This window comes from Coregonus lavaretus (genome assembly GCF_964263955.1).
Source record: "Coregonus lavaretus genome assembly, chromosome: 20".
Taxonomy (NCBI): domain Eukaryota; kingdom Metazoa; phylum Chordata; class Actinopteri; order Salmoniformes; family Salmonidae; genus Coregonus; species Coregonus lavaretus.
Window position 1 is genome coordinate 23,913,633 of NC_140007.1, and position 24,297 is coordinate 23,937,929.

At 45.0% G+C, this 24,297-nt stretch overlaps 1 protein-coding gene across 2 annotated transcripts; it reads right to left on the reverse strand.

The window, feature by feature from the left end:
- Positions 1–3,646: 3,646 nt before the first annotated feature.
- On the reverse strand, positions 3,647–24,247 carry LOC311147395 (nicotinamide/nicotinic acid mononucleotide adenylyltransferase 1-like). Of its 2 annotated transcripts, XR_014614786.1 has the most exons (6): positions 23,604–24,247; positions 21,553–21,711; positions 20,994–21,177; positions 6,204–6,328; positions 4,930–5,414; positions 3,647–4,371 (listed from the first exon to the last, which is right to left on the reverse strand). XR_014614786.1 is itself a non-coding variant. In XM_084184093.1 (5 exons), the coding sequence occupies exons 2-5, from the start codon at positions 21,665–21,667 to the stop codon at positions 5,011–5,013; spliced, it is 828 nt and encodes a 275-aa protein (XP_084040219.1). In that variant the 5' UTR covers positions 21,668–21,711; positions 23,604–24,247; the 3' UTR covers positions 3,647–5,010. The 2 variants fall into 2 exon arrangements, 1 of the variants encoding a protein (XP_084040219.1); XM_084184093.1 differs by having other exon boundaries at positions 3,647–5,414.
- Between the last annotated feature and the right edge of the window lie 50 nt (positions 24,248–24,297).

The following is a 24,297-nucleotide window of genomic DNA, read 5'->3' on the forward strand; positions in this document are numbered from 1 at the left end:
TTAAATTGTGTATTTTTTCTGATAATGTTATAATTGTAGCCCATTCCATCACCTTAATTCAAAATATAAGTTCATGCAACAAATCCATAACCCACCACAGGCTGGCGCTATTTCCCAGCACAACAGCCAATGCATACTTTCATCCTAACCAAAATAACTTAGCGTTTTAAAATCGTCCAATTATTTTGTATTTTCCCGCTAACCCATTTCAGTTCGCTATTCAATTTATTTAACTGCTCTCTCTGATTATGCCCTAATTAATAAAACAAATACTTGCTATCGTTGGTCAGCATACGCTTAATGACATTCCTACCATCTGAACTATACTGTCTCTCACCCTCCCCTTGCTCCTTCGGGGAGAGCGCATGGTAACCTTATAACATATTTTCATAGACTTTTCTAAAATACTTCTATTTAAGCTATCTAATTCAACCTTTCACATTTCTCAATCCACATAGTAATCTAGGTATATAGCCCCACTGCGAAAGCTTTGTCTACTGTCCCTACCTGTGTTCGAACCAGGGACATCGCCAGTCACTCCACACCATCTGCGATGCTCTCAAAGTAACTACTCCCAGTTCATAGAGCAAGTGACGTCACCAAATGAAAATCGCAGTACCTTTCACCTCAGCAAAAACAACTCTCTCTCTCTCTTACCCCTTCCCTATTGAATACGTGAGTTTTTCTATTTAACCCCTAAACACGCTACAAATAGTCAACATTACCAAACTAAATACTCCATCATACTCATTCAATCAACACATCAGCCGTGGAATTTACACTCATAAATGCAGATTGTTACTACATGCCTTGAAATGATAAATAGATTTCCACCAATAGTACCATTAATGATCTCATCTTACCCTCTGACACAAAATGAAGTTCCCTCACTGTACTACGTTAGCTCTACCATGATAATTAGTTCAATTTAACCCTCTATTTGCTTTGTACTATATTATACATTACGTCTAAAACAACATTACTTATGGTCAGTTTATTCCAATCACATTGTCCAACAACGCCACAAACTCATATGGGGCGGCTGGCAGTTTAGTGACCAATAGCGCCGCGCCAACAACCGAGAGGTCGCCGGTTCCAATCCCCGAGCCGACCAGGCGAAAAATCTGCCGATGTGCCCTCGAGCAAGGCACTCAACCCCAATTGCTTCCATAAATCGCTCTGGACAAGAGCGTCTGCCAAATTACCAAAAATGCAAATGTAAACATTCTCTACTTTCTCACCCATTACGCTCGGGTGAGCAAGTTTAGAACATTCTCTCGTCAGATACCCACATGCGTTCCCAGCCAACTGCCAGTCTTTTCTGGCTCCAAAAGCCACACTTTCGCTCTCTCCAGCCCCTACCCTCGCAACTCTACCTTTTTTGTCCAGGGGGAACAGGCTTTTTGAGGAGCTGTGAGGAGCGGTTTCTCGTCCCAGTGCACCTCCAATATTCCGCCGTTACTCAAAGCACTCCAGTCCATTTATTTAAATCAAATAATTCCCACCTAATTAGTTAAAGTTGGTGCACGTTTATAAACCGAATTATTTCGGTCTAATTGTTTAACCAGTATTTTGCACAGTCAAACATCAAACGTCAAATCAAATACTAAACCGAATTGCTTCGACACAACTATTCAAAAGCAGTATTATGCTATGTCAAACACCAAATGTTATATTTCAAAATATATCAATTCAAACGTTCTAGTTCAGTCACACTCATTCATCACTTTAGTTTTATGTTCCCAATTGTTTTTAACGGGTTATATGGTTTAAGTAACCACAAATCCTACATTTAGCAAAGGTTTGCATGTCACAATATTGTGCTTATCTACTCATAATAGTTTCATAATTTAGTTCACTTACATCAGACAGTTGTTTCACAAAATTAATTTGGATAAAGCCAATGTGCAGATCTTCAGTTATTTAACAATAGGTATCTGCTTACCTTTTTAGAAGCCCGGGCATTTTGTGAAACATACGGTTCGATGAAAGAGGTGACCAAATGTGCCGGAAATTACCCAGCAAAGTCCCTTCTACCAGACCGCGTCGGGGTCACCAATTGTCAAAGTCGCGTCAATTCAAATCTGGTATTAGGAACAAAAGAGGTCAACCTGACTTCTAAGATATACTAGTTATTTTAATTAATGCAAAAACCTTCAATGGTAAATATGATGTTCCGTATATACGGGCTCTCTGAAATACCTCACAGGGCACTTCAGAGAACTAACAACATTGTTTCAGAAACAATACCCAAATACTCTGACAGAGAAAGTTTCCCACTTCTCTGCTGGCCAATTAGAGTAAAGACTTGAGCGTGGTTTAAACTTTCTCAGCCAATCCGTTGGTTCAGGGGTTGGTCTCATCTCCTCGGCGCCATTTGTTGCACACTTCAGCCAGGCACAAGATTATCATAACAACCTATCATAGTGAGAAGAGCCAGCTCCCTTAGACATCATTCCTACGTCCAAGGAAGGCTCACAGATCACAAAGAACCAGTATAGTCTAGCATTTGAAGACACATCCTTATCTCATTTTACCCCCTAAAACAGCTCTTCACATCAATCACAGCCTTGCCAGGTGTCACAACCTACATTAGCCCAGTCAAGAATGCATTCTTTCTAAGTTAGTCATCCCATCAATTTAGGAGAATAATAAATCCCCAATAGGTTTGTTGGTAAATTCAATCTGGAGTGCCAGTGTGCGCTCTGGACGTTCGTAAATTGAACGTTAAACTCTCGGAACGCTCACTGGACGCTGATCTCACGACGGCAGTCAAGCACCCAAGCTAACGTTGGCTAGCTTGCTAGCTACTTCCAGACACAAATGAGAGAACACCTCACTCTGACCATTTTACTCGCCCTAGCAGAGCTGGTTAGGCTGTTTTCATGTTATCCAGAGCGTTGTTGACTGTAACTGTGCTGCTGGCAACAATTTAATTACGCTTTTTTGCTGACGTTTACTGAGACCGGCCATATTCAACCAGTGTTGAGCGTTCGTAAATGCATCAGTTACTCTGTGCACTGGCACACTCAGATGAGAATGCTCTGAAATCGGATAGCCAGAGGAAATTTATGAACATACACAAATACGTCACAAAATGTCGTCATAATATATGCGTTAACTGTTTCGACTGGGAAGCATCCAGGAAACTTAAGGCACAGAAACTGGGGCAGCTTTGGAAGTCTAGCTAAAATATTCCCCTATTTTGACTAACAAGCCATGGCAATATACAATAAAACATCCCTGAAAACATTATCTTGGTTTTCCCAAGATATAAGGAAACTAAAACTAAACTACATTTCCATACTTACTACACCAGTAGAAATGCTCGTGTTCTAGCGATATTGACCCTTAAATGTCATGCACGTCCAGTTTCACTATTCGGTCTTTGATTGGACAGGATTAAAATAGAGACATCTGATTGGACAAAAATAATTGGAAGAAAAAGGCTGCACCCATGGACAAGTGTCACGCTATTATCAGAACAATGGTTATCTGATCAGGAAAGGCGATACAATAACAAAAGGGCTACTTATTTTTACTAATAACCTGCATATGATGTAAATAGAATAGGTGTAAAATTGTTGGAATTCTCATTATAAGATGGATGTATACTGTTTTTTTAAGAGACAGCAATGACAGTGTTCACAAGCTGCAAAACAAAGAGGCATTTTATTTTTGTCAATACACACCATGCCGTTTCTATGTTACTCTATTCTACTATATCTGCAAACTAATTCCATACATACCAACTGCCTTTGCCTGAGGGAATTAGTCAAACACCACAGGCATCTAAAACACAGTCCAGCATGAAAAAAAAACACGAAGGTACTCTTAAGCATGGATGAGCATGTTAATCGCTGCATTACATTTCGAAATATCAACATTTCTGTTGTTATGGATCAGGCTCATTGTAATCAAATAATTATTTTGTACACACAAATAATCAATGCCCGGTGACTTCCCATATACACAACAGATTGTGGGTTTCTTTCTGTGCTACTATACAGACAAAGTGCTCTACGGACCAGGTTGACTGTTAGTGATAGATCAAGGGTTTACATTCTGGTGCTTGGACTGCCACTCACCTTGGGTTCTTATAATATTCTATAAAACACAGTGATCAATTTAATCTAAAGCAGATTCACCCTATCTCTGAGGAGATGCCACATGAGGCTATTCTGGTGCACACTCATTCTGGCACTAATGAGCAGTCTACTTCAACTGTTACAAAAATATACAAAAATATCTGTGCATTCACAAATCTTATCTCAAACCAGTAAAAGATAAATGCTTCTACTAAGCACAGTGCAGTCTCAAGTAGAGGAGTCGGGTGGGAGGAGCAGTAGGAAGATGGGCTAATTGTAATGGCTAGAATGGAATAATTGTAAAGGTATCAAACATATGGAAACCTAAATGTTTTCTTGTGTTTTACCCCCAATTTTGTGGTATCCAATTGGTAGTTACAGTCTTGTCCCATCGCTGCAACTCCCGTACGGACTCGGGAGAGGCGAAGGTCGAGAGCCGTGCGTCCTCAGAAACAACCCAACCAAGCCGCACTGCTTCTTGACACAATGCCCGCTTAACCCGGAAGCCAGCCGCACCAATGAGTCGGAGGAAACACCGAACACCTGGCGACCGTGTCAGCGTGCACCCGGCCTGCCACAGGAGTCGCTAGTGCGCGATGGGACAAGAACATCCCTGCCGGCAACACCCTCCCCTAACCTGGACGACGCTGGGCCAATTGTGCGCCGCCCCATGGGTCTCCCGGTCACGGCCGGCTGCGACAAAGCCTGGACTCTAACCTGGATCTCTAGTGGCACAGTTAGCACTGCGATGCAGTGCCTTAGACCGCTGCGCCACTCGGGAGGCCCCAGAAACCACGTTTGACTCCATTCCATCAATTCCATTCCAGCCATTACAATGAGCCAGTACTCCTATAACTCCTCCCACCAGCCTCCACTGGTCTCAAGGCATTCAGGTCGGCAGCAGGCAATATGGCTGGCCACCTCAGCTGGAGGAGGGGCCGGTGTGTCTCTGAAGCGGGGCGAGGATGACGTCAGCGTTCTTCTGCTCACTCTCGGCACTGTACAGGCCGTGCTCCCGGATGTAGCTCACCACCGGGTCCGGCAGTAAGTAGCGGACGGTCTGGCCCCTGCGCAGGGCCCGGCGCACGTGCGTGGCCGAGATCTCGTTGGTCACCCACTCGCGGACCACGTGGATGTTCTTGCGGTGCTTCCACAGCACCTCCGATTGGTGGATGAACTTGTGGGCGTCACAGCCGTTGCGGGTGATGCACACCAGGCCATAGCGGCCCACGATCTCTGCGATATCCTCGTGCTTCCACAGGTTGGGAACGCCGAAGGACTCCAGGACGTCCGCGCCGCACAGGAGCTTCAGCTGAGGGCCGTCGTCTAAAGGGTTCACGGACAGATGAAGAATAGTTTATTAATCCATACAAGACTGAAATGTGTCTTCTGCTGTACCGGACCTCCAATATAAACACACACAAATACACATTAAGCTAGAAAGTCTGAAGCAGTGGGCTTAAGTAAAAATCTGTGTGAATTTCCTGAATTCTGAGAAGGATTTTTGCATCTTAGGGTTCACTTACACTTAAGTGACAGGTATCAGGGAATGTTGCCAGACAATGTCAAAAAGTTGGCAACAATGTTCTGACTACTACAGAGACAGCCTGTGCCGGTAAAACATGTAACCAGCACCATGTACCTTTCCTTTTTATTACCTCAGGGCAGATCACCTGCTGTTCCACCATACCCATCGGTGTGACTAAGTGTCACTAGGTGTCACCAAACCCTATGTGGCTGGTAATGTCCCAGACGGACAGTAGTATTCAACAATTGCCGGCTCAATGAGTTAGAGCATGGTGCTGGCAACAATAGGGTTGTGGGTTTAATTTCCAAATGGGCCAAATAATGAGTATGTGTCACTACCAATGTCAATGGTTCTGTAAGTCACTTCGCATAAAAGTGTCTACCAAATTACTAAATTGTCATTACTAATCTGAGTGGAATTGATAGTACGAAACAATATAGCAGCAATGAATCCGTTGTGTTACCTGCCCTGGGTGTAGCACAGCATCCTCCTCTCCAAAGCAGAGCTAGTGTAACATCTGGGTAGTAAGAAATGTGTGCATTTGTCTGTGGTCTCGGAATGCTCGTTGAGAATGTCTCTGTTTTTACCTCTCCTTGTGTGATAAGAGGATGGCTCCTCAAAAGCGTGCTTTGTCTCCTCAATCCTCCTCTTCTTTGCAGTGTCCACATCGTCATTGTTCTGTTCCGCTGTCACCAGTTCTTTATAATGATGCCTAAAGCGCACAGAGACGACAATACAATTGACACGAGGGAGATAAAGCCCAATGGAACTAAGCAAGGATCATGGCAGAGTAGATTAACTTGTTATTATGGTTACAAAATGTCACACAACTAAATGACTTTTGGGTCATTCAATTTGATTTCAATAACTTTTTGACAGCACCCCTTTTGATTTGAACAAAACTTGCTGTACATACTGTATATGCCCATGGCAGAAGTGGTCAGAAAGTAACTTTATGAGACCTGAATGCTAAAACATTTAGAAGATAGAGGTGCTCAAAGTTGACATTTTGCATACAGTGGGGGAAAAAAGTATTTAGTCAGCCACCAATTGTGCAAGTTCTCCCACTTAAAAAGATGAGAGAGGCCTGTAATTTTCATCATATGACAGACAAAATGAGAATTTTTTTTCCAGAAAATCACATTGTAGGATTTTTAATGAATTTATTTGCAAATTATGGTGGAAAATAAGTATTTGGTCAATAACAAAAGTTTCTCAATACTTTGTTATATACCCTTTGTTGGCAATGACACAGGTCAAACGTTTTCTGTAAGTCTTCACAAGATTTTCACACACTGTTGCTGGTATTTTGGCCCATTCCTCCATGCAGATCTCCTCTAGAGCAGTGATGTTTTGGGGCTGTCGCTGGGCAACACGGACTTTCAACTCCCTCCAAAGATTTTCTATGGGGTTGAGATCTGGAGACTGGCTAGGCCACTCCAGGACCTTGAAATTCTTCTTACGAAGCCACTCCTTCGTTGCCCGGGCGGTGTGTTTGGGATCATTGTCATGCTGAAAGACCCAGCCACGTTTCATCTTCAATGCCCTTGCTGATGGAAGGAGGTTTTCACTCAAAATCTCACGATACATGGCCCCATTCATTCTTTCCTTTACACGGATCAGTCGTCCTGGTCCCTTTGCAGAAAAACAGCCCCAAAGCATGATGTTTCCACCCCCATGCTTCACAGTAGGTATGGTGTTCTTTGGATACAACTCAGCATTCTTTGTCCTCCAAACACGACGAGTTGAGTTTTTACCAAAAATTTCTATTTTGGTTTCATCTGACCATATGACACTCTCCCAATCCTATTCTGGATCATCCAAATGCACTCTAGCAAAATTCAGACGGGCCTGGACATGTACTGGCTTAAGCAGGGGGACACGTCTGGCACTGCAGGATTTGAGTCCCTGGCGGCGTAGTGTGTTACTGATGGTAGGCTTTGTTACTTTGGTCCCAGCTCTCTGCAGGTCATTCACTAGGTCCCCCCGTGTGGTTCTGGGATTTTTGCTCACCGTTCTTTTGATCATTTTGACCCCACGGGGTGAGATCTTGCGTGGAGCCCCAGATCAAGGGAGATTATCAGTGGTCTTGTATGTCTTCCATTTCCTAATAATTGCTCCCACAGTTGATTTCTTCAAACCAAGCTGCTTACCTATTGCAGATTCAGTCTTCCCAGCCTGGTGCAGGTCTACAATTTTGTTTCTGGTGTCCTTTGACAGCTCTTTGGTCTTGGCCATAGTGGAGTTTGGAGTGTGACTGTTTGAGGTTGTGGACAGGTGTCTTTTATACTGATAACAAGTTCAAACAGGTGCCATTAATACAGGTAACGAGTGGAGGACAGAGGAGCCTCTTAAAGAAGAAGTTACAGGTCTGTGAGAGCCAGAAATCTTGCTTGTTTGTAGGTGACCAAATACTTATTTTCCACCATAATTTGCAAATAAATTCATTAAAAATCCTACAATGTGATTTTCTGGATTCTTTTCGCAATTTGTCTGTCATAGTTGACGTGTACCTATGATGAAAATTACAGGCCTCTCATCTTTTTAAGTGGGAGAACTTGCACAATTGGTGGCTGACTAAATACTTTTTTCCCCACTGTACCCCACCCTACCATGAGAGACATACAGTGAGGGAAATAAGTATTTGACCCCTCTGCAAAACATGACTTAGTACTTGGTGGCAAAACCCTTGTTGGCAATCACAGAGGTCAGATGTTTCTTGTAGTTGGCCACCAGGTTTGCACACATCTCAGGAGGGATTTTGTCCCACTCCTCTTTGCAGATCTTCTCCAAGTCATTAAAGGTTTCGAGGCTGACGTTTGGCAACTCGAACCTTCAGCTCCCTCCACATATTTTCTATGGGATTAAGGTCTGGAGACTGGCTAGGCCACTCCAGGACCTTAATGTGCTTCTTCTTGAGCCACTCCTTTGTTGCCTTGGCCGTGTGTTTTGGGTCATTGTCATGCTGGAATACGCATCCACAACCCATTTTCAATGACCTGGCTGAGGGAAGGAAGTTCTCACCCAAGATTTGACGGTACATGGCCCCGCCCATCGTCCCTTTGATGCGGTGAAGTTGTCCTGTCCCCTTAGCAGAAAAACACCCCCAAAGCATAATGTTTCCACCTCCATGTTTGACAGTGGGGATGGTGTTCTTGGGGTCATAGGCAGCATTCCTCCTCCTCCAAACACGGCGAGTTGAATTGATGCCAAAGAGCTCCATTTTGGTCTCATCTGACCACAACACTTTCACCCAGTTCTCCTCTGAATCATTCAGATGTTCATTGGCAAACTTCAGACGGGCATGTATATGTGCTTTCTTGAGCAGGGGGACCTTGCGGGCGCTGCAGGATTTCATTTAGTAGTGTGTTACCAATTGTTTTCTTGGTGACTATGGTCCCAGCTGCCTTGAGATCATTGACAAGATCCTCCCGTGTAGTTCTGGGCTGATTCCTCACCATTCTCATGATCATTGCAACTCCACGAGGTGAGATCTTGCATGGAGCCCCAGGCCGAGGGAGATTGACAGTTCTTTTGTGTTTCTTCCATTTGCGAATAATCACACCAACTGTTGTCACCTTCTCACCAAGCTGCTTGGCGATGGTCTTGTAGCCCATTCCAGCCTTGTGTAGGTCTACAATCTTGTCCCTGACATCCTTGGAGAGCTCTTTGGTCTTGGCCATGGTGGAGAGTTTGGAATCTGATTGATTGATTGATTCTGTGGACGGGTGTCTTTTTAACAGGTAACAAACTGAGATTAGGAGCACTCCCTGTAAGAGTGTGCTCCTAATCTCAGCTCGTTACCTGTATAAAAAGACACCTGGGAGCCAGAAATCTTTCTGATTGAGAGGGGGTCAAATACTTATTTCCCTCATTAAAATGTGTTTTTCTGGATTTTTTTGTTGTTATTCTGTCTCTCACTGTTCAAATAAACCTACCATTAAAATTATAGACTGATAATTTCTTTGTCAGTGGGCAAACGTACAAAATCAGCAGGGGATCAAATACTTTTTTCCCCTCACTGTATATGTCTTCATCACTGGAAAATAAATGGTTGAGTTTGATATAATTTAAAAGCTTGCAAACAGGGTTGTCAAACAATTTAACCTTAAACGTTAATTATCTAAAAACGTCAACTCAGATTTTTTCCATTTTTGCATATGTTATAGATTAGACCCTATTTAACATCTGAGGTGTTTGTGTTGTGCCCGCCATTGGTTGAGACAACATGCTCTTGAACACAGGGTGGGTGTCATGTTTTGGGTGATAAATGTACTAAATACATGGGAATACAATTTAAATTTGTACTTCGAAATGGTAGCACAAAGATGATTGGAGGTCCACACAGTGAATGTTGACTTAAATGGAAATATATGAGTTGTTTTAAATTTGAATGTCAATCTTCCATAGGAAACCTGATCTTTGTGCTAGTACTTGGAAGTAAAAATGTCAATAAAATGTATCAATGATACTAAATTGCAGTGGTCTGAAGGGATTTGTTCATTCTATTAATTATATTTCTATGATTAAAATTACACCCACCTTGTATTCAAGAGTATGCTGTGTCTCAACCGATGGCGGGCACAACGCAAACACCTAAGGTGATGTAAAATAAGGTCTAAGCTACAGTATATGCGGGGTAAAAATAGTAATTTACACGTTTTAGATAATTGACATTTAAGGTAGTAAAAAAGTTATCTTTTAAAATAAATTATAAAATAGTAAGCTTTTAAATAATATAAAACTCAACCGTTTAGCCTATCTTTTCGAGTGATGAAGACATGGGTGTGTCATGGTAGGGTGGGGTATGCAAAACGGGTCAACTTTGAGAAGCTCGATCTCGTAAATGTTTTGGCATTCAGGTCCATAAAGTCACTTTCTGACCACTTCTACCATGGAAATATGTATGTAGTTTCGTTCAAATCAAAAGGGGTGCGTTCAAAAAGTGATTGAAATCAAATGGAATGACCATTCTGACACTAAAGTGACAGGTATGTAGCCTGGGTACCAGTCTTTTTTGCTAATCCACTCCCTGTACTTCATGCCAAAGTGACTGGCCTTTCTGCCATCTTCAATTATGACCATTCTATCATTAATGAACTCGAGGAGGACAGAGGATTATCACCCTCACAGCTATCCTCCAATCACAATGATTATGCAAATATTGCAACTATATCACTTTTTTTCTCCACAGAACACGTTTGTATCGTTTGCGAAGCAACCGTTTATTTGTATATATGAAACCAGTCTGTCAAAAGTTCCTAGCTCACATCTAAATTCTCAAACTAAATACATACTGCAATTCCAACCACAAAACGCCTCAAAATACAACTTGCCTAGCTAACAGCTAAATGTTTGTTTTTGACTTCGTTATAAATTATAGTTCTATTTTCAAGGCTCCACATGGAAAATATTAATGTTATTTCCAACAACCAATTAGCAACTCTGCTGTAAATCCAGCGCATATTGAACATTGCGTTTGCGGAAAGCCAGGAGTAGAATGAAAGAGACTGGTACTCAGACTAATAGGTATGGCCATCGAGAAATGAGACCTTTGAAGATGCATTTGACTTAAATACACTTTACAAAAAAAATTATAAAAAAAATTCCATCGGTCATTCTCATTGATAGCCCTTGATCATGACTCTCAGTTCCATTACATTACACGTCACTGGACGAAGGCGTCTTCTGTACATGGGTGATTTTGTTATGAGCCCCGGCGCTCAGTCTGATTATTAACACTCATCGCTTGCGGTACGGTTTTGGAAGCATAAGGAACTTATCTTTCATATCAGCGAGAAATATTTTTCTAAAAACTAAAAAGTTAATTGATACACACCTTTATAGGGTTAGAGTTAGTGTTCCCACTTGGCCATATCTCCATGTTACAGCACGTGTTTACGGAAGACAGACGGAAGACAGAGGGACCACCTGTGCTAATTAGCCATCTAGCATGCTCTGAACACCTGTGTGTAATGGAAGAAGGCAGACAGAAACGTGTTGTCAATGAAAAATACTGTCAGCTGCAACTGTGATAAAGCCAGTTAAAACAGTGTACAGTAAGTGTATATTTTGTGTAACCCCTGGTTACTTTTTTTAAATTTTTTTAGCACAGACTGTATTACTTATTGTGTACTGACATTGTTGCATGTGGGACATCTTTGGGAGACAGACCGGTTGCTAGGGAACAGTGTGAAGCGCGAGAGAAGATTCATGAAAGCTACAAGCCATTGACGTTAGCTAATTAGTTGTTTCAAGCAGTTTAAAAGTTGTGGTAACTCGCTCACCAGTGAAAATAAAAGTTGTAAATATGACCGCTTGTAGTGGTGATATCATGCCATTGAGCACCCTCTCATTTTAACAGCTAGTTCCAATAGCACAGAGGGAAAGAGAATGGAGATGAATATGGAGAAGCTGATACAGTGGAGCAAGTGGGAGGACATTAGTGGTTTTGGGAGTGGAAAAGGAGCATGCGACATTGAAGGGGCTTTGGATGCCTTCGAGTTGTTTGGACTGCTTAAAGTTAAACTGTGTGCAACATCCTCAAACCAAGCGGGCCAGTGTTCTAGTTGAGACGACCTGTGGATCTCACTGCATTGTGTGGTTGAAGATGAGGAATAGGGCATAAAGTGGCAGTTGATCGGTCTAGGAAATGTAGCTCCTCCCTCTCCTGAGCAAATACCCACCACCACTTTCTCTCCTATGTCAGCGCCCCATAGTGAAGTAACAGAAACTACAGGCCTTCATGATGAGAGAAGGGATCTCAGATAGCGAGCTGAAGAACCTTGTCACACCCCAAGCCATAGCCTTAAGACATCATTGAAGCCATGGGGAAGGTTCTGAAGGAAGCTATGACGCATCACTACGAGACCAGTCCGTACAGAAGACTGCCAACTTTCAGTGGGACGGTTCCAAATGCCCCTTGGGCAAGAGGACTTCGACTCCTGGATGGAACAAGTAAACCAGATGTTGCCAGAGTGGCACCGCTCCGACCCGGAGAAGAGAAAGAGACTCATCGAGAGTTTGAAGGCCCCTGCCCTGAGTGTGGCTACAGCGCTAAGAACTAACCACAAAGATGCATTGGTTGAAGACTACTTGAACATACTGGAGCACACATACGGCACAGCAGACTCAGGGGAGGACCTCTACTACAAGTTCAAGGGCCTGCAACAGAAACCAGGAGGGAAGATCTCAGATTTCCTCCTTCGACTAAAGAGGTATTTTCAGAAGGTCAAAGTGAAGAGAGGCATCGATGAGTCCAGGGTCAACATTGCACGAGTTGACCAGATCATCAAAGGAGTGCTGTACAACACTGAAATCCTGGTGCATCTTCGACTGAGAAAAAGAAGAGAGGCCGCCCACATTTCCAGTTCTACTGCAAGAGCTGAGGGAAGAAGAGGAGAGAGAAGCAGAGAAACACTCTCACAGAATCCCAAGTCCAGCCTCAGAAAGAGCCAACATCAGATGCTGGGGACAAAATCAAAGCTCTCCGCAAACAGGTGGAAGAACTGAAGTATGCCATAGCTGCAATGAAGGTGACCCCGGGTGCTTCATCTAACTCAGATAGACCAGCTCCACGTCCAGAGAGACCAGCTTTCTGTCCAGGGCCGAAGAGGAATAAAAACAACTTTTGCTATAACTGTGGTGAAGATGGCCACTCTTCCAGGAACTGTCAGAAGAGGAAAGAATGTAGTGGAATTCAACAGACGCTTCATCCATGCTCAAGGGAGGTCGGGAAACGGCAGAGGGGGACAGTAGAGGAGCCTACCGTGTCCCCCGTGCAGATGAGCTCTAGTTGTACAGGATGGGCTCGCTCTGCCCAGGGCCCTACCAGGGATATTTTTCTCTCCTCCTAGTATCCTTGGACCTGAGACGAACATTAATGTGAAAGTGAATGGAAAACCCTGTCATGTCATCCTAGACAGTGGCAATCATCCACCGGCAGTTCTACAAAAAGACACCTACAACACCTCCCTCTCCAGCCTTTAGAAGGGATAACCTTGTGGGGCCTAAGTGAGAGCAACTACCCTATGACGCTACATCAGCATCACCATTGAGTTCTCCCTTGAAGCTGTAGGCGTCCAGCAGCCTATTGAAACCCTTGCCCTTGTGTGTCCTGAGCCCCCCATGCAGGGGAACCCCTCCATGCTCATTGGGACCAACTTGAGCATGTTTGCCGTCTTGGGAAAGCTGTGTGAGAAGCTTAGGAGCTCCAGTGTCCACGAACAGTCCCCAATTAACCCTATGCTCATCCAAGCTTATGAAAACCACGAGCAACAGAGAAATTCTCAAAAGGGATGGATCCATCGGATATGTGAGACGAGTGTCAGGGAAGTTATTCACTCTACCCCCTCTGACTGAAGGCAACAGAGGCTTACATGAAGTTCAACTCTGCTGAGAGGCCCTGCACTGGTTTAGTGGAACCAGCTGAGAGGAGTGAGCTGCCAGCTTCTGTACTGAAGATGGCAGCAGCATAACTCTAAGGGTGAAGAATGAAAGCACTCAGGCAGTCACACTTCAACCCGAACTCAAGATGGCCGAATTACATCCAGTAGCTCACATAGCCCACACAGAAGTCACCAGTAAAGAAACCCTCGACCCTGACCTCCTTGACTTTGGCAACTCTCCCGTTCCCCCACAATGGAAAGAAAGGTTGAAAAGGAGACTGAAGGAACGGGACAAAGTGTTTTCTTTACACTAATGGGGTGTGGGCTGTGCAAGTGGAGTGGAACACACTCTCAAACTCATCGATGAACAACCATTTAGAGTGGTGCAGAAGAATGGTGCCCGCTGATGAAGATGTCTGGAAACACTTGAGAGCTGATGGCAGCGGGAATCATCTGAGTCACGCAGCCCATATGCCTCCCCCGTCGTCGTCCGCAAGAAAAATGGTCAGGTCAGACTGTGGGTTGACTATCGCACTCTGAACAGAAGAACCGTTCCAGACCAGTACGCTGTGCCAAGGGTGGACGACGCTTTGGACTGTCAGAGGATGCCTCAAGGAGTCACTGGATCCCCAGCTACTTTTCAACGCTTAATGTAGAAGGCTGTCAGCGACATGAACATCCTTGCAGGGCTGGTCTACCTGGATAACCTCATCATGTTTGGGAAAACCTTGAAGGAACATGAGGAAAGGCTGATGAAGGTCCTGGACTGTCTGGAAGCCTGAAGCTTTCCATCAACAAGTTCCAGTTCTGCCCGACCTCAGTGAAATACCTGGGCCACATCGTCTCCGACCAGGGTATCGATGCACTCACCTCATTGCCCAGATCAGAAAACCTCAAGGACCTCCAGTCGTTTCTTGGGTTCTGTGGATACTACCGGAGGTTAGTGAAAAGAATAAGCTTCGGTCATCAGACCCCTCCATGAGATGACCAGAGATTACACCCCCAAGAGGAAAAATGGCAAGACCACCAGTCCTCCCCCTCCCCTACCTGAAGGAGAAGGAGCTGTTTGGAGAACAATGGACAGCAGAGTGTGAGAGAGCCTTCCAGAACATCATCGAAGGCCTCACCAGCTCACTTGTGCTCGCCTCCGCTGAACCTGACAAGCTCTACGTCCTCCACATTGACGCCCGTCTGAGTGGCCTGGGTGGAGTGCTGTACCAGGAGTACCCTGAGGGATGGAGACCAGTGGCTTATGCAAAGCATGAGCTTTTCCAGGACAGAGAATAACTATCCAGCTCACAAGTTTGAGTTCCTGGGGCTAAAGTGGGCAGTGGCGGACAAGTTTCATGATTATCTGTATGGAGCAAAGTTCCTGGTGCGTACGGACAATAACCCCCTCACCTATGTGCAAACCACCGCCAAGCTGGATGCTACAGGCCAGAGGTGGACGGCCGCTCTCTCCAACTACGAGTTCAAGTTATAGTACAGGCAAGGGCGAGTGAACATAAACACCCTGTCAAGACGTCCACACATCAGTGCTGAAGAGGATGGAGACTGGGTTGAAATCCCCTCACCACGAGTCAGAGCCACTTGCCAAGCGATGCCTGCCAAAGACTCTTCAGACAGTATCTCAGAGTGTGCATCTATGAACATAGGGCCCCGCCCGAGGCTGTCCCGGAAGCATTCACTGCTCTAAAGATGGATGACCTATCCTGCCTGAGGATCTGCAACATGCACAGCTCCGGGACCCAGTAATAACCACTGTCAGCCAGACCCTGGGGTCAAGAAGAAAACCTTTCCTAAGCAGAAACACAAACCCAGAAGAGGCCATTCTCGTGAGGTCATGGGACATGCTCACACAGAGAGATGGAGTGCTGTACAGGAACCCCAAGAACTCTAGTTCTGTTGGACAGCGACAGCTGGTCCTTCCCCGAGAGTACCACCATGCTGTCATGAAGTCACTGCATGACGATATGGGACATCGGGGCACTGAGAAATCCTACCCCCACGGGCCGCTGAGCTAGTCAACATCACATAATATGCCATTTAGCAGACGCTTTTATCCAAAGCGACTTACAGTCATGCGTGCATACATTTATGTATCACATCTGATGCACCCATGGAGCTGGTCTGCATCAACTTCCTGATAGTGGAGAACGACAGCAGAAACATCCTCAAAATTACAGACCACTTCACCCGCTATGTCCAGGCATACCCTACCAAGGACCAGCTTGCATGCACAGTGGTCAAAGTCTTGTGGGAGAAGTTCTTTGTGCACTATGGACTTCCAACAAGAGTCCACTCCGATCAAGGAAGAGACTGAGAGCCGACTGATCCACCAAATGCTAACCCTTGTGGGGTGAAGAAGTCAAGAACCTCTCCCTGTCATCCTCAAGGGAACGCACAGGTGGAACGCTTCACCGCATGCTGCTGAACATGCTTGGCACTCTGGTTTCCAAGCAGAAATCCACCTGGAGCCCGCATATAGCTCACCTTGTGCACGCCTACAACTGCACGAAGAACGACTCCACTGGTTTCTCCCCATGCCACCTCATGTTTGGGAGAGAGGCCAGGCTACCAGTCAACCTGTGTTTCTGAGTGAGACCTGATGGAAGCCCTCCAAGCAACTACCTTCAGTACACAGTCAAGCTCCAAGACCAGCTCCGAGAGGCCTACAACCTTGAGTCAAGTGCTGCAAGGCAGAACAATGCTGCAAAGATGGCTCATGTGGACAAGAAGATGACACACCATGACCTCCAGCCAAAGCACAAGATAGCCAATAGAAGCCGGAGCCGTACATCATTTCAAAGAAGCTCCCAGGCCTACCCATCTACCAGGTGAAGCCGTAAAATGGCCATGGACCAGTGAAAACCCTTCACCGAAACCACCTGCTGCCCATTTGCCAGTTAATGGAGCCTCTGCCAGCCAGGCCAGTCCAAACACAGAGTCAGAGAAGGAGAACCGAACAGCCCACCGGGAGCGCAGCTATCCAGGAGCCAGTCTCCACTCCCTTGCTGTTGGATGGATCTGAGGCAGAGGAAAGCAAATCAGAGGAAGGATTTGATTATCCCCAGATGCCAATACTCTCCTTGGAGTTCAGAAACCTCACCTGGCAGTTTCTAAATTCAGAGGCTACAGTGTTCACCCCGACTGCACCTGCCACAGTTAACCCAGAACCCGAAGGAGCCACAGAAGATGGACTGGAGAAGGACCCTGAGGAGGAAGCTGTTCAGCCCTCCAGATCCACAGTGGACACTCAGAACTGGCAAGGCTAGTAGCACCAAGCAAGAGAGTGGTGAAACCAGTAGTTAGGCTGTCTTATGATGAGTTAGGTACACCTCACAACACTACTGTAGTACCCCGAGGTATACGGGTATTTTGTATAAAAAGGGTAACAAGGTTATAAGTACTGCTGATGTTTTGAGAAGCATCCCTTTCATTGGAGGTATTTTTTATTTTCTTGGATGAAACATTATGTACGTTTATCTGTGTACTTTTATGATGTCAAGCTATGACACATTGACGATGCTGTGTGTGTATCAACGGATTGCATGATTTTGAGGTCAAAGGTGTTGGGACTTGTCGGGAGGCCAAGTTCCATTTGTGAGGGGGTGTATGTAACCCCTGGTTACTTCTGTTTTGTTTTTTTAGCACAGACTGTATTACTTACTGTGTACCGACATTGTTGCTTGTGGGACATATTTGGGAGACAGACCGGTTGCTAGGGAACAGTGTGCGAGGGAAGAGGGGGGACTCACAAAAAATACAAGCAATCAACATTTGCTAGTTGTTTCAAGCAGTTTAAAGTTGTGTAACTCGCTCACCAGTGAAAATAAAAGTAGTAAATATTATGAATATTTAGTTGAGGATCCCCGATCACTGTGAGGGATTTGTTGCTTGCACTTTCTCGGACTGAGAGGATCAACTGTCATCAACAGGCTACTCTTTCGGTCTCTCAACCGCGAGACAGTGTTAACATGGTCCTGAGTTGCCACTGGTCGTGGTAAAAGAGAGAGGAGTTCATAGTTTGAGCGGTCCCGTTTTAATTGAAGAGGACTGTTTTGTTTTTGTTTCACAAAAGAAACTGTGTCGGGCCGTTCCAGGGTGTTTTATTGGGCCAGCCACAGGTCAGTTGACTAGTGGTTTCCATTCGCGTGCTTCGCCTCGGTCACGCACCAGTAAAGCTTGGAACGGATTCTTAGACACAGGACCGTGAGTTTATATGGGACTGAGCATTTTTCTTGTTTATTTTATTGTGTTGAAGGGAGGGGATCCCCATTTTAAAGTATCTATGAGGTGTTAAACCCTGGTACAGGGTACAAATTGATATGAACTCAGGTCCCTCAGAAGAGAGGGCTACATTTGTTCTTCTACTAATCTCACTGCAACTCCCCTCCAAGTCTCCGACCACTACTTTGTATCCTTTTCTCTCTCGCTCTCCTCCAACACTACTCACTCTGCCCCTACTCAGATGGTAATGCGCCGTCGCAACCTTCGCCCTCTCTCTCCCGCTACTCTCTCCTCTTCCCTCCAATCTCCTGATTCTGCCTCCTCAACCCTCCTCTCCTCCCTTTCTGCATCCTTTGACTCTCTATGTCCCCTATCCTCCCGGCCGGCTCGGTCCTCCCCTCCTGCTCCGTGGCTTGACGACTCATTGCGAGCTCACAGAACAGGGCTCCGGGCAGCCGAGCGGAAATGGAGGAAAACTAGACTCCCTGCGGACCTGGCATCTTTTCGCTCCCTCCTCTCTACAATTTCTTCCTCTGTTTCTGCTGCTAAAGCCACTTTCTACCACTCTAAATTCCAAGCATCTGCCTCTAACCCTAGGAAGCTCTTTGCCACCTTCTCCTCCCTGTTGAATCCTCCTCCCCCTCCCCCCTCCTCCCTCTCTGTGGATGACTTCGTCAATCATTTTGAAAAGAAGGTTGATGACATCCGATCCTCGTTTGTTACGTCAAATGACACCGCTGGTCCTGCTCACACTGCCCTACCCTATGCTTTGACTTCTTTCTCCCCTCTCTCTCCAGATGAAATCTTGCGACTTGTGACGGCCGGCCGCCCAACAACCTACCCGCTTGACCCTATCCCCTCCTCTCTTCTCCAGACCATTTCCGGAGACCTTCTCCCTTACCTCACCTCGCTCATCAACTCATCCTTGACCGCTGGCTATGTCCCTTCTGTCTTCAAGAGAGCGAGAGTTGCACCCCTTCTCAAAAAACCTACTTGAGCGTGCCGTCTTTAGCCAACTCTCTTGCTATCTCTCTCAGAATGACCTTCTTGATCCAAACCAGTCAGGTTTCAAGACTGGTCATTCAACTGAGACTGCTCTTCTCTGTGTCACGGAGGCTCTCCGCACTGCTAAAGCTAACTCTCTCTCCTCTGCTCTCGTCCTTCTAGACCTATCTGCTGCCTTTGATACTGTGAACCATCAGATCCTCCTCTCCACCCTCTCCGAGTTGGGCATCTCCGGCGCGGCTCACTCTTGTATTGCGTCCTACCTGACAGGTCGCTCCTACCAGGTGGCGTGGCGAGAATCTGTCTCCGCACCACGTGCTCTCACCACTGGTGTCCCCCAGGGCTCAGTTCTAGGCCCTCTCCTATTCTCGCTATACACCAAGTCACTTGGCTCTGTCATATCCTCACATGGCCTCTCCTATCATTGCTACGCAGACGACACACAATTAATCTTCTCCTTTCCCCCTTCTGATAACCAGGTGGCAAATCGCATCTCTGCATGTCTGGCAGACATATCAGTGTGGATGACGGATCACCACCTCAAGCTGAACCTCGGCAAGACGGAGCTGCTCTTCCTCCCGGGGAAGGACTGCCCGTTCCATGATCTCGCCATCACGGTTGACAACTCCGTTGTGTCCTCCTCCCAGAGTGCAAAGAGCCTTGGCGTGACCTGGACAACACCCTGTTGTTCTCCGCTAACATCAAGGCGGTGACCCGATCCTGTAGGTTCATGCTCTACAACATTCGCAGAGTACGACCTGGCCTTACACAGGAAGCGGCACAGGTCCTAATCCAGGCACTTGTCATCTCCCGTCTGGATTACTGCAACTCGCTGTTGGCTGGGCTCCCTGCCTGTGCCATTAAACCCCTACAACTCATCCAGAACGCCGCAGCCCGTCTGGTGTTCAACCTTCCCAAGTTCTCTCACGTCACCCCGCTCCTCCGCACACTCCACTGGCTTCCAGTTGAAGCTCGCATCTGCTACAAGACCATAGTGCTTGCCTACGGAGCTGTGAGGGGAACGGCACCTCCGTACCTTCAGGCTCTGATCAGTCCCTACACCCAAACGAGAGCATTGCGTTCATCCACCTCTGGCCTGCTGGCCCCCCTACCTCTGCGGAAGCACAGTTCCCGCTCAGCCCAGTCAAAACTGTTCGCTGCTCTGGCACCCCAATGGTGGAACAAGCTCCCTCACGACGCCAGGACAGCGGAGTCACTCACCACCTTCCGGAGACACTTGAAACCCCACCTCTTTAAGGAATACCTGGGATAGGATAAAGTAATCATCTACCCACCCTTACCCCACCCCAAAAATGTTTATTGTAAAGTGGTTGTCCCACTGGCTATCATAAGCTGAATGCACCAATTTGTAAGTCGCTCTGGATAAGAGTGTCTGCTAAATGACGAAAATGTAAATTACATTTGCGAAATTATTTTGACATTATATGAAATTAAAGGGCTTTATGTTTCTAGAACCGTATCGCAATTGAGAATGGATTCAAATTTAGATGTTAGTTTTTGGCTGCCAGTGCCCCTCTACCTCTGAAAATAACATAAGGTCCTTGGACCTTAAGTAGTCACGGTAGGCTCCTTAAGAGCACATCTTGGGCTCGGTTACGCCGGAGTCTTTCTGCGCAGTGCAAGTAATGCTTTTTTTTATTTTTGTATCACACAAACTCACTAAATCAAAATAGATTTGACAACCCCTCTCAATAACTGAGCTACAGTCTCCACACACAAATGATCAGCACTCACCGCATCACTTTAGCTGTCTCCACCCAGTCAGGCTGCTGGCTCTCCCATGCGTCTACCTTGATCCAGTCAGAGGTGTCTGTGGCCAGCCTGGCCATATCTACACGGTGACAGGCCTCAATCAGACCCTTCTTCTTATAGCCGTCACCCACTGCAGAGATGATGCCCCTCACAACTATGTACTTTCCTGAGACATAAAGAAAGAGGAGTTGGGCCAGCTAATTTTGTAGATTTTTAGATTTTAGTCATTTTTACAGTTAGTGAGTGCATATATTTTCATACTGGCCCCCCGCGGGAAACGAACCCACAACCCTGGCATTGCAAACGCCATGCTCTACCAACTGAGCTACATAGGGCCTACAGTAGAGCACATGATGACAAAACAAATTCAGTTAAATACAAAATACTACCACTCTTATTTGACTAGGTCTAGGCCTACTTCTCATAATTGGGAAGCAATGCAAATGTCTAAGGAATTAGGTCCTAAACTCACAAAATACAATAAAGTGATGATTTACAAATTCATAATCTGTTACAGACGACAGATTATCAATAGACATACCTGTATCCTCCAGGAAATCCCGTGCCAGTTCAAACATACGCAGGTGCATATTGGTTATGGGGTTGAAAGACCCACAAGCCAGCAGCACCACTTTGGTTAGATCTTGAGGCTCCATTGATTACTGTACATATGAGCTATTCACTAAGGACAGTCTCAGCACTGAAAGAGAAAAATACAAAGAGATGTTGACAAACATTTGTGACAGGAAGGATTTAGATTTCAAAACTCTTTACTGAATGTGTATATGTTGTATACGTTGCAACTTTTTGTTGCCTTTGGCACAATTTATTTATTCTATTTTATAGTATTTCAGACAATATAATTAAATAAAAACTGTGTAAAGGGGTGAATACTTTTTCAAGGCCCTTTGTAAAGTGAACAATTCAGTGACTATTCCATTTTACATTACTTTAAATGTGATAGGCTGCTCTATCTTATTAACAGCACTATCAACAAGGCAGGTCCTACAGGCCCTAGTTTTGTCACACATGGACTACTGTTCAGTCGTGTGGTCAGGTGCCACAAAAATGGACTTAGGAAAATTGCAATTGGCTCAGAACAGGGCAGCACGGCTGGCCCTTGGATGTACACAGAGAGCTAATATTAATAATATGCATGTCAATCTCTCCTGGCTCAAAGTGGAGGAGAGATTGACTTCATCACTACTTGTATTTATGAGAGGTATTGACATGTTGAATGCACAGCTCGGACACCCATGCATACCCCACAAGACATGCCACCAGAGGGCACTTCACAGTCCCCAAGTCCAGAACAGACTATGGGAGGCGCACAGTATTTTATTATTTATTTTTAGTCATTTAGCAGACGCTCTTATCCAGCGCGACTTACAGGAGCAATTAGGGTTAAGTGCCTTGCTTAAGGGCACAGACAGATTTTTCACCTAGTCGGCTCGGGGATTAGAACCAGCGACCTTTCGGTTACTGGCACAACGCTCTTACCCACTAAGCTACCTGCCGCCCTACTACATAGAGCCATGACTACATGGAACTCTATTCCATATCAAGTAACTGATGCAAGTAGTAAAATTAGATTTAAAAAACATTTAAAAAAGCACCTTATGGAAGAGCGGGGACTGTGAAGCAACACAAACATAGACACAGACACATGCATACACACACACACGATAACACACACACACGTACACATGGATTTTGTCCTGTAGATAGGTGGTAGTGGTGGAGTAGGGGCCTAAGGGCACACAGTGTGTTGTGAAATATGTGAATGTATTGTAATGTTTTTAAAATGGCATGAACTGCCTTAATTTTGCTGGACCCCAGGAAGAGTAGCTGCTGCCAATGAGGATCCATAATAAATACAAATATGACTTATGAATGGAGCAAATAGAACGTTGGTAGCATAGGTCTATGTGTTCATTACTGTGTTAGCCTACTGCATAACGATATCAATCTTATGGACTTAAGACTTACAAAGTATAAGAGGCTGTATGCGTATGGACTTTTGACTTGCAAAAGTGAAAGTGTGGAACTGAAAGAGCTTTAAGAGCTGCACCATGTAACTTTATCCTTGGAATGCCCCAGTGGTGGCTAATTAGCTAAAATGCTAAATTGTCCGTGATGAGGTTCAAACTCACAACCTTTGGGTTGCTAGGCATTCGCTATATGCACTCATCCAGTCACCTCAACCAACCACCCTACTTTCGTTGATGCCTTAAGTAACAATCTGTCTTATGTAACCATAGCAAACATATCATACTAATTAAAGTTCGCCGAATGTACATACAGAACAATACGAAATGTTCTGAGACCAGGTTGCAACAGGAACTTTTCAACTACTTACCATGTTAGCTAACCCTAACCCGTTTAGCTAACCCTCCCCTAACCTTAACTCTTACGCTTAACTCCTAAACTTAACCCTAACTGTAATCCTAGCCTAGCTAGAATTCGTAACATATCATACGTTAAGCAATTCTTAACACATTGTACGTTTTCAATTAGTTAAATATAATACGAACTGTAATTCGTAACATAACATACGAAATGGGTGATGGACATCCACAAATTAATACATACCATACGTAAGATCAAACTAAAAGGTTCGGTTTGCTCCTAGCCGAAGCAAACGTCTGTGCCTCGTTTACTCCCTTAAAAATACATTAGCTTGAAACCCGACCCAAAAAACGGCAATTTGTCCCTCTAGAGACACTGTACACAACAAAATATAGCAACACTTCGTCAAAATAGTCAGAATCAAAGTTAAATCTGTCATTAATTTTGACGACGAGGTCTTAGTTTTACATTTCACTAAGACGTTTGGTCCAGTATTTCTCAAGTGAAAAAATGTGCATGAAAAATAGTATTCTGTCGTTGAATGACAACAAACACTTCATTGAAGAATCCCTGCTGTTGACCAATCACCGACGAAGGGGCGTAGACTTCGTCTACTTCGTCTTGACTCAGAAACCTAAACCTAACCCTACCCCTACCTTCTTCTTCTTCTTCGGTGGGGTTTAACGGGAAGTCTTCAATACGACATAGAAATGGAAGGCTATTTCGTTCGTCTAGCTAAAATATTAGCCTATTTTGACTAACAAGCCATGGCAATAGACAATAAAACATCCTTGAAAACATTCGCTTGATTTTCCCAAGATATAAGGAACCTAAAACGACCCTTTAAAATGTAATGCACTTCCCGTATCACTATTCGGTCTTCGATTGGACAGGATTAAAATAGAGACATCTGATTAGACAAAAATAACCGGAAAGG